This window comes from Nicotiana sylvestris, chromosome 12, assembly GCF_000393655.2.
Source record: "Nicotiana sylvestris chromosome 12, ASM39365v2, whole genome shotgun sequence".
In the NCBI taxonomy this organism is placed as follows: Eukaryota; Viridiplantae; Streptophyta; class Magnoliopsida; order Solanales; family Solanaceae; genus Nicotiana; species Nicotiana sylvestris.
In genome coordinates, this window is record NC_091068.1 from 119,389,065 (window position 1) to 119,399,881 (window position 10,817).

The window sequence follows — 10,817 nt, forward strand, 5'->3', positions numbered from 1 at the left end:
AGTGCAAAAGATGAAAAGCTTATAGGTAACCTTAGGCAGAAAATGGGTGAATATGGTTTTGATCTGAGCAAGGCCGAAAGCAAACTGGCAAGAGCACGAACAAAATTGGCCAAAAATGCGGAGGAACGAGCACACTTGGTTAAACAGTTAAAAGAGAAATACGACAATGAGGTTGTGGGGTTGAAGAAAAAGATCATCGTCCTTGAGAACAAAATGATTAAGCAGGCAAAAGACTTTAACGCATAAAGAGAACACTGTTATGCAGCAATGGCACAATTAGAAAGACATTTGCAACAACTTCAAGAACATAATCATATAGCTGAGCAAACTTTGGAAGCTAGGACCCAGCAGATTGGGCATTTGTTGCAAGAAAAGGGTGTCATAAGAGAAATGGTCAGAAGGATCGCCGACTACATCGCGATGAAATGCAGTAGGTGTGAGGACATGACTAGATCCATGTTCTTTGCCACTGTAATGACTTTCGTCTGCCAAATAATGGAGGATCTCTACCATCTTCAAGGGGATTTGGCGTGTAGGCCCATGGCGAGACCGACTGATGTCCCTCGGGCCCCAGGAGCAGTTGAGGCATTGCTATATTCATGATTTTCATTGGAGTCTGTTAGTCTGTTTTCGAGTCTGTATTTTCATCTTTTTGTTGGAGTCTGTGAGTCTGTTTTCAATTCTGTATTTTCATTTCTTTTAGAGTCTATCAATTCCTTTTTCTTGAGTTCATTAGTTTTTATTATTAAAATCGGTAGGATGGGTCGTTGTAGTCAAAACGTTTATTCTATGAAAATTTTTTGAAAATCCCAAAATGTTTTATTATTTATTTTTACACTTATCCCCCAGAACAATGCTTGGTCTGATTCATGCGGGGTCATGATACGTAGGCAATCTCCATAGGATTCGATCATAACCAAAAGAAAAAAGAAGAAGGAGAAAACAAGAGAGAAAAGAAAAGAAAAAGAGAGAGAAAGCAAGAAACTATGGGAAGGAAACAATGGCAAAGCAAGAAGGAGAAATGAGAGAATAAAGAGCAACGATAAATCAAACAAAGAAAGGCATGAGTGAAAAAAAAGAGAGGAAGAAGTTGCAAATGGAAGTTAGGGCAAGCCAGGATGACGCAAGCAACCGATCAAATGCATAATAGAAATGGTTAACTGCTTAGGTGCATTACATTCCCCAACGTGCGGTTGCCTATTTGTTAAGCACTAATCGCTAATAAAGTTTATTGTTGATAATGAGTACAGGACGGTGGTTAGTTTGTTTGGCATTCTGGCAACTCATCCATACAAGACCAGGTCCAAAAACAAGTTGATCATGGCTAACCAAGAACTTGATGCGAGTGTTATCGATCCTTCGAGAGAGGGGGAATGGTCGGATGTCAATCTGAAAGAAGAGTTGTATAAGCTGAAACAACAGATGGAAGAGATGTACCAGGCATGGGTAAAAGGGCACCCACCACCACCTTACCCTACCAACCCTGCTTTCGTCCCGCCATTGGCTGAGTCCCAGGAACCTCCCGCTACCGATTCATCTCCGGGCTTTCCCTTTTACCACCACTACTAGAGCACCACTTCCCAAACACCATAAGATCCACCACCCAAACCAGTTCCATACCCTCCTCCAACAGCCACTCCTGTTTTCATGGCACCCCCACCCCCACCCGTTACACTCTACCAATCCTCTAGCGAGCCTTTATTCCAAACCCACAATAACCAATATTACCCCCCGGAGCCCACTTTCAAAGCTCCAGAACCCTATTCCTACACTCGTTTTGATCTCCCTGTGGAAACTGAGAAACCATCTAAAAATTCCAAACATGAGGAAATGTTCAGGAAAGTTAAAAGCCTAGAACAGTCATTCAGAAACATGCAAGGGTTGGGAGGTCAGGTAAGCGTGGCTTACAAAGATTTATGTTTATTCCCAGATGTTCAGTTGCCGGTGGGGTTTAAGATGCCCAAGTTTGATTTGTATGATGGGCACGGTGATCCGGTGACACGCCTAAGAGGTTTCTGTAGCAAAATGAGGGGAGCTGGCAGGAAAGACGAGTTACTAATGGCATATTTCTGTCAAAGTCTGATTGGTTCGGTGCTGGAGTGGTACACTCGGCAGGATCACAGCAGGTGGTATACATGGGATGATCTAGCCCAGGCATTTGCTTGCCATTTCTAGTATAATCTCGAGATTGTTCCGGATCGTCTGTCTTTGACAAAGATTGAGAAAAAGCACAATGAAAGCTTCAGGGAGTATGGTTCTCAATGGAGAGAACAGGCAACAAGGGTTGACCCTCCAATGAAAGAAAGAGAAATGGTGGACTATTTTCTACAGGCCCTAGAACCTACTTATTATGACCATCTAGTATCTGCTATAGGCAAGTCCTTCAATGAAGTAGTGAATATGGGCGATATGGCGGAAGAAGGGCTCAAGTCAAACAAAATCACTAGTTATTCGGCTATTAAGGCAACTACCCAGGCCATTCAAAGTGGAACTAGGGGAGTAATCGGAAAGAAGAAGAAAGAGGATGTGGCAACGATTGATTCAGGAGCTTGGTTCGGACCTAGGGGCTCATCACCACTATAATCAGCCTCGACCCCACCACCAAACCTACCCCCATACCCCGTATAATCCACCCCAACACTACTACCCACCACCAGACCCCCATTATTCTGTCTACCACGCCCAAACATACAACCAACCCCCCGCCCATGCACAATGGCATGCACCAACCCCCACAAAACACCTACCCACCCACATGAGCTTACTGAAACCCTCCTGGGCCAGGTTTTCGGCCTAATCAAGCATTTAAGAACGAGAGGTTGCAGAGGAAGAAAACCTTCACTCCATTGGGAGAGTCCTATACTAGTTTATTCCATAGGCTGAGGCAACTGGATATGCTAAGGCCAATTGAATCAAAACTGCCAAATCCTCCTCCAAAGAATCTGGATTATTCTGTAAGCTGTCAATATTGTTCTGGTACTCTGGGGCATGATACGGAGAAATGTTGGCACTTGAAAAATGCTATCTAGGAGCTCATTGATACAAAACGGATTGAAGTCCAAGCTCCAGAGGCACCCAACATCAACCAGAATCTGCTGCCAACCCATCAAGAGACAAACATGATCGAGATAGTGCATAAAGGGGGGGAGCCCAAGAAGTCTTCACAGGCCGTCATGATGATTCGGTCCAGTGAGGTCAAGCCGGTTGAAAAATCAACAAGTGAGAGATCAATGATCAAGTTGAGCGGGACAAACGGTTAACCATCTGCGGTAGTCAAGAAAGGGTCCTCAAGCGATGTTGCAGCAAAACAAGAAAGGTCAAAAGTGGTTGTGCCAGGAGTGGCAAACAAGCCTGTCGTAATTGTGGAGGGTGCCCGCGTAGATCCTGTCATTATCAAGCCTGTAAACCAGTTACCGATAGTCAACAAACAAGTCTATCCCGTGGAACAATGAACGGGTGACGGTGACCTATAAAGAAAAATAAGTTAAAGAAGAAGACAATGAGGCATATGGACTAACTCATTCAGGGAGATGCTTTGCCTCGAAAGAGTTAAGAAAGACGCCTGCTCAGATTTCACTATTGTCATTGTTAATCCATTCAGATGAACATCGTCAGGCCTTGATGAAAATTCTAAACGAGGCTCATGTTAAAATCTCAGTGAACCATCTGGAAAAGATCGCCAACAAGATATTTGAGGTGAACAGAGTCAGTTTTTCTGATGATGAGTTGCCCATGGAGGGTACTGAGCACAATAGAGCCCTCTATCTTACGGTGAAATGTGAAGATTCTATGGTTACCCAGGTATTGGTTAACAATGGTTCCAATGCAAACATTTGCCCTCTCTCTACTCTGAACAAGTTGAAAGTGGATGCTGAGTGGATTCACAAGAATAGTATTTGCGTTCGGGGATTTGACGGTAGAGGGAAAGATTCACTTGGGGATATAGTACTTGAGTTGACAATAGGACCAACTGAATTCACCATGGAGTTCCAAGAGCTGGATGTAGCTGTTTCTTATAATCTGTTGTTAGGTCGACCTTGGATTCATGCTGCCAAAGCAGTCCCATCCACTTTGCACTAGATGGCGAAGTTTGAATGGGATAGACAGGAAACTGTTATGCATGGCGAGGATAATTTGTGTGCTCATAGTGATTCTGTTGTCCCGTTCATCAAAGTTGAAGATGACAAGGGGCCTTGGGTCTATCAGGTTTTTGACATAGTGTCGGTCGAGAAATTTCCAAAAGGGAAATGCGTTACAATTCCGAAGGAGACCGCCGCATCAGTCATGGTGGCCGTTGAAATGTTGAAAAATGGTTTTGTACCTGGTAAAGGTTTGGGTGCATCTCTGCAGGGTATCATACAACCGGTGTCTCTCCTTGAAAACTTGGGTACCTTTGGTCTGGGATTCAAGCCCACAGTCGCAGACGTGAAAAGAGCTAGAAAGTTGAAACAGAGGGCATGGTTCCTTCCAAAGCCTATCCCACGTCTCTCCAGGTCGTTTGTCAAGCCTGGCACCAGGAAATGCCCAGTGACAACAGTTCCCAGTTCTGTGGTTGACATTGATGAAGAGTTAATTGAGAGGTTTGGGAGGTTGTTCGACAAGGTGAACATGGTGGAAGTTGGAGAAGGTTATAGTAAAGCAGATGTGCAATTTGTCAGGCCAAGTGCAAAGCTTAACAATTGGGAAGCTACTCCTCTCCCTACCCGGAAGGAGTTTTGGTAGTTTGCTTTGATTTTCTTTCAGTTTATCTGGATTATTCTAGGGTTGTGATTCAGATTCTATGTTCCATCTGTTTGGATATATAAACCTTGTTATCCTTAAAATTTAACGAAATGTAATTTCCCTTTTTCATCATTCCTCATAGTTTTATTTTTGTTTTTCTTTTCTTCCTTGTACAGTTCTTTTTATGTTGGTTTCAATTACATGACATGCATGAGGAATCTTCGGCCCAGTCTTAAAAGCCAATCTAATTCTGAAATAATAATTCAAGAAATAGAGTGTGATGATGAATCAGAATATGATAAGGATGAAGCCTTTGAAGAGATTAGTAAAGAATTAAGCCATTTTGAAGAAAAACCCAAGCCTAACCTGAGTGATATAGAAGCAATCAATTTCGGGGACCCAGATAATGTCAGAGAAACTAAGATAAGTGTCCATCTTGAACCGCAAATCAGGGAAGAGATGATTAAAGCATTGTTTGAATACAAAGATATTTTTGCATGGTCATATGATGACATGCCGGGTCTAAGCACTGACTTGGTGGTTCACAAATTGCCTACTGACCCGGCATTTCCTCCCGTCAAGCAGAAGTTAAGAAAGTTCAAAACTGACATGAGTGTTAAGATTAAAGAAGAGGTCACAAAGCAGTTTGATGCAAAAGTCATTCGAGTCACGCGATATCCCACTTGGTTAGCCAATGTTGTGCCTATGCCAAAGAAGGACGGTAACACCAGCGTGTGTGTTGATTACCGTGATTTCAACAAGGCAAGTCCAAAGGACAACTTCCCACTACCAAATATCTATATTTTGATTGATAATTGTGCCAAGCATGAGATTGGATCTTTTGTGGATTGCTATGCGGGCTATCATCAGATTCTAATGGACGAGGAAGATGCGAAAAAGACGACATTCATCACGCCATGGGGAACATATTGCTATCGGGTCATGCCTTTTGGCTTGAAAAATGTTGGGAAAACTTACATGAGGTTAATGATGACCATATTTCATGACATGATACACAAGGAGATCGAGGTTTATGTGGATGATGTGATCATAAAATCCAGAAAGCAGTCTGACCACATTAGAGATTTGAGAAAGTTCTTCCAAAGGCTTCGCAAGTACAATCTTAAGCTCAATCCTGCAAAGTGCGCATTCAGTGTTCCATCTGGAAAACTGCTAGGATTCATAGTCAGCCATCGAGGTATTGAATTGGACCCGTAAAAGATCAAAGCTATCCAAGAATTGCCACCCCCGGGGAACAAGACTGAGGTGATGAGTCTGTTAAGGAGGTTAAACTACATCAGCAGGTTTATTGTTCAGCTTACGACAACTTGTGAGCCTATCTTCAAATTGTTGAAGAAGGATGATGCGGTCAAGTGGATAGATGAGTGTCAAGAAGCATTTGATAAGATAAAGGGGTACTTGTCAAACTCACCTGTGCTGGTCCCGCCAGAACCGGGGAGACCTTTGATTCTGTATTTGACGATCTTGGACAATTCATTTGGATGTGTATTGTGTCAGCATGACATCACTGGTAGGAAGGAGAAAGCCATCTATTATCTCAGCAAGAAGTTCACATCTTATAAGGTTAAGTACACTCACCTTGAAAGGACATGTTGCACCCTAACATGGATAGCACAGAAGTTGAAGCATTATTTGTCATCCTACACTACTTACCTCATTACTTGTTTGGATCCGTTAAAGTATATCTTTCAGAAGCCTATGCCCACAGGGAGACTCGCAAAGCGGCAGATCTTGCTCACAGAATTTGACATTGTCTCTGTGACTTGGACTGCAATGAAAGCCCAAGTATTGGCCGACCATTTGGCCGAGAACCCGGTGGATGAAGAATATGAACCTCTGAAGACTTACTTCCATGACGAAGAAGTGATGCACATCAATGAGCTGGAACATGTTGAAGAGCCAGGTTGGAAACTTTTCTTTGATGGAGCTGCTAACATGAAAGGCATTGGGATAGGAGCTGCACTTATTTCTAAAATAGGGCATCACTACCATGTGACGACTCAACTTTATTTCTACTGTACTAACAACATGGCTGAGTACGAGGCATGAATTTTGGGTTTGAGGTTAGCTGCAGACATGGGTGTCCAGGAAGTCTTGGTCTTGGGAGACTCAGACCTTCTGGTGCACCAGATTCAAGGAGAATGGGAAACAAGGGATTTAAAACTCATACCGTACCGACAGTGTTTGCATGATCTTTGTCAACGGTTTCGATCAGAAGAGTTCAGGCATATTCCAAGGATCCATAATGAGGTTGCCGATGCTTTGGCTACTCTGGCATCAATGTTACATCATCCAGATAAGACTTATGTTGACCCTTTGCATATTCAGGTCCCCGATCAACATGCTTACTGTAACATGGTGGAAGAAACACTTGATGGTGAGCCGTGGTTCCACAACATCAGGGAGTACATCAGAATGGGAGTGTATCCAGTACAAGCCACAGGTGACCAAAAGAGAACAATTCGTCGTTTGGCAAGTGGATTTTTCTTTAGTAGAGGAGTTTTGTACAAAAGAACCCCAGATCTTGGATTGTTAAGATGCATAGATGCTAGACAGGCCACAACTATCATGACCGAAGTACATTCTAGAGTTTGTGGACCGCAGATGAGTGGGTACATTCTGGCAAAGAAGATTCTCCGAACAGGCTATTATTGGCTCACTATGAAGCGAGATTGTATCAGTTTTGTGCGCAAGTATCATCAATGTCAAGTGCACGGAGATTTGATTCATTCTCCACCATCCGAATTGCATCCAATGTCTGCACCATGTCCCTTTGTTGCTTGGGGCATGGACATCATTGGACCAATTGAGCAAGCATCATCCAATGGGCACAGGTTCATTCTGGTGGCCATCTATTATTTCACCAAGTGGGTTGAAGCTAAAACTTTCAAGTCTGTGACCAAGAAAGCGGTGATTGATTTTGTGCATTCAAATATCATTTGTCGGTTTGGGATTCTAAAGGTGATCATCACAGATAATGGTACTAATCTCAACAATCATCTGATGAAAGAGGTATGTAAACAGTTTAATATTACGCATCGCAATTCCACCCCATACCGCCCCAAGGCGAATGGAGCAGTCGAGGCAGCCAACAAGAACATAAAGAAGATACTTCGGAAAATGGTGGAAGGTTCCAGGAAATGGTATGAAAAGTTGCCCTTTGCATTGTTGGGTTATCGCACTACTGTTCGCACCTCAGTAGGGGAAAATCCTTATTTGTCGGTATATGGCACTGAAACAGTGATACCCGCGGAAGTTGAGATCCCATCCCTTCGGAATGTCGCTGAAGCCGAAATTGATGATGATGAATGGGTCAAAACCCGCCTGGAGCAATTGAGTTTGATCGATGAAAAACGATTAGCAGTAGTATGTCATGGTCAGTTGTATAAGCAAAGTATGGCAAAAGCATATAACAAGAAGGTGCGTCCACAGAAGTTTGAAGTGGGCCAGCAAGTATTGAAACATATCTTTCCACATCAGGCCGAAGCAAAAGGCAAGTTCGCCCCAAATTGGCAGGGGTTGTTCATCGTAACGAGAGTGTTGTCCAATGGTGCTTTGTATTTAACAGATATAGAAGGCAAGTGTGTAGAAATGGCTATCAATTCTGATGCAGTCAAAAGATATTATGTATGATTTCTTTGGTTAAGTTGTGTTTGTCTGTACTTGGCATGTTTTGAAGATTGGAATGACGACGACATTTTGTTCTACTATCTAAACACTTTATCATTTGTTACCTTTTTGAGTCTTATTTATTTCCTTTCATACCCCTCTTTTGCAATCAATAGTAAAGTTCATAAACGCAAACGCAAAAGATAAGTAAAGGAAAAAGAAAAAAGAAAAAAAAAAGAGAAGAGAAAGAAAAAAAAAGAAAAAAAAGAAGAAAAGAAGAAGAGAAAAACAAAAAAAAACAAAACAACAAAAAGAGAAAAAGGGAGAAGAAAAAAAGAGAAAGAGAAGAATGAAAAAGAGTGAAGAAAAAAAAGAAAGAAAGAAGAAGAAAAAGAAGGATAAAAACAACAACAACAAAAAAGGGGGAAAAGGAAAAAAAAGAAGAGAAAAGAAAAGAAAGAAAAAAATCACAACAACAAAGTAATTTTTATGGCATGAACTACGTTCGACATAATTCGTTTTAAGGATACGTAGGTAGCCTCACGGTTCGGTCCCATCAAAATAAAAATCCAAAAGTCCCCTGACAAAGAAACTGGGGCAGAAGTTGTGGTTGTTGTAAGAAATCTGATTCTGAAAGTTGTAATTTTGAACCCATTTGAATTGTTTTGAGCTTTTTTTGATACTCTTTCTTTCTAACTTTATCCAAAAGCCCACATTACGGTCCAAAGGAAGACCTTCCGATCAGTCTTCGAGAGATGTCAAGTCGAGCAATTAGAGGTGATTCATATCAGGGGCAACACTCTGGTACAGGCAGGAAAAATGAAAAAATGAGATAGTCTTATTGGTGAAAACCCTCGCGGGCACCGTAAGGCGACGGAAGATGAGAGAAATTGAAATGAGAGAGTCTTATTGGTGAAAACCCTCATGGGCACCGTAAGGCGACAGTGAGTTGAAAGAAAAACAAATGAGAGAGGTTTGTTGGTGAAGACCCTTCAGGGCACCGCAGGCCGAACAAGGTCAAGGTTTTGGTGAAGAAATGGGATTTTGAAGATCTCAGGGCATAAAGTACGACAACTAAAAGTTGACTGGTTGGACAGACTAGGCCGATTAATCTGAAATACATGTCATGATCATTGGTACCAGCTGCTCCACTTAGATAAATCTCTTTTCTTTTTCCCCTTCAGACAGTCTTGCAATTTTAGATTTTTCCTATCCCTAACTCTCAAAGTCATTGCATTTCATTTCTTTTGGGTTTATTTCTCTAAGATGTTTCCAACGTCAGTTTTGTTTAAGCAAATACGAAAGGGTTTCAAAGCTCACTACCAACTTCAAAAATTGTACCAAGCACAGTGCGACCAAAGCATTGCGAGAGATAGTATGATGTAAAATGGGATACAAAAGGTCAGCAAAAGTTCCATCGGTGGAATGGTTTGGTAATTTCATGGGAGATACGGAGGTTCAGATAGATGGGCCAGAGATGTAACACAACGGTTTGGGTATAGAACACTCGGGTCATCCAAGGTCATGTGGGTGAAAGTCAGTCAGAAGGTCAAGTGGTTCTTGGTCGGGGAAGCCAGCCGAAGTAAAGCACGACAGCGGAGAGGCCACCTTCAGCAAGAATGCCACAAACTAACCAACACATTTTAAACTGACAAGATTTTTCTTTGATTGAAACAGGGGTAGAAAATTCCGTTTATTTCGGAGAAACCCTCTGTAAGAAAGAGCAAGCACCAAATAGGTTTGACCGTAACTTCTCAGGACCCTCCTGGAAAATGGGACCTAGTTTAAAATTCAAAACAATCATGAGTAGCAAGATCTAGCATAAATGTACCCCAAAGGAATATAAGTTGGTTTCAAAGTTTTCAGTCTTGAGATAAGATTCAATTAGGAGTTGTCAGGACCCTTCTGAATAATGGGACCTAGCTTTAAGATTGCATTAGATAACAAGATTTAGCGGAAGTCATACCTTTAGAAGAGATAATTTAGACTTAAAACTATCGTTTAACTAGGAGTTTTTAGGACCCTCCTGGATAATGGGATCTAGCATTCAAATTTTATTTTTGTTGAAGACAGGCACCCATCTGGAGAACAAAGGGAGAACAAAGCAAGTCAAGCGTCGGTAATCAGGAGCCCACCTGGAGAATAAAGCAATTCAAGCGTCGGTAATCAGGAGCCCACCTGGAGAACAAAGCAAGTCAAGTGTCGGTAATCAGGAGCCCACTTGGAGAACAAAGCAATTCGCGCGTCGGTAATCATGAGCCCACCTGGAGAACAAAGCAATTCAAGCATCGGTAATCAGGAGCCCACCTGGAGAACAAATCAAGTCAAGCATTGGTAATTAGGATCCCACCTGGAGTACAAAGCAATTCAAGCGTCGATAATCAGGAGCCCACCTAGAGAACAAAGTAATTCAAGCGTCGGTAATCAGGAGCCCACTTGGAGAACAAAGCAAGTCAAGCATCGGT

The 10,817-nt window shown here is 42.2% G+C and overlaps 2 protein-coding genes across 2 annotated transcripts; both read left to right on the top strand.

Moving 5' to 3' along the window:
* The first annotated feature begins 1,647 nt into the window (after positions 1-1,647).
* LOC138883610 (uncharacterized) lies at positions 1,648-4,080 on the top strand. The gene is made up of 5 exons (XM_070164305.1): positions 1,648-2,091; positions 2,176-2,552; positions 2,879-2,954; positions 3,030-3,255; positions 3,602-4,080. The coding sequence occupies exons 1-5, from the start codon at positions 1,648-1,650 to the stop codon at positions 4,078-4,080; spliced, it is 1,602 nt and encodes a 533-aa protein (XP_070020406.1).
* A 3,783-nt stretch (positions 4,081-7,863) lies between these two features.
* LOC138883611 (uncharacterized) lies at positions 7,864-10,035 on the top strand. Its single transcript, XM_070164306.1, has 2 exons — positions 7,864-8,163; positions 10,030-10,035. The coding sequence occupies exons 1-2, from the start codon at positions 7,864-7,866 to the stop codon at positions 10,033-10,035; spliced, it is 306 nt and encodes a 101-aa protein (XP_070020407.1).
* The last annotated feature ends 782 nt before the right edge of the window (positions 10,036-10,817 follow it).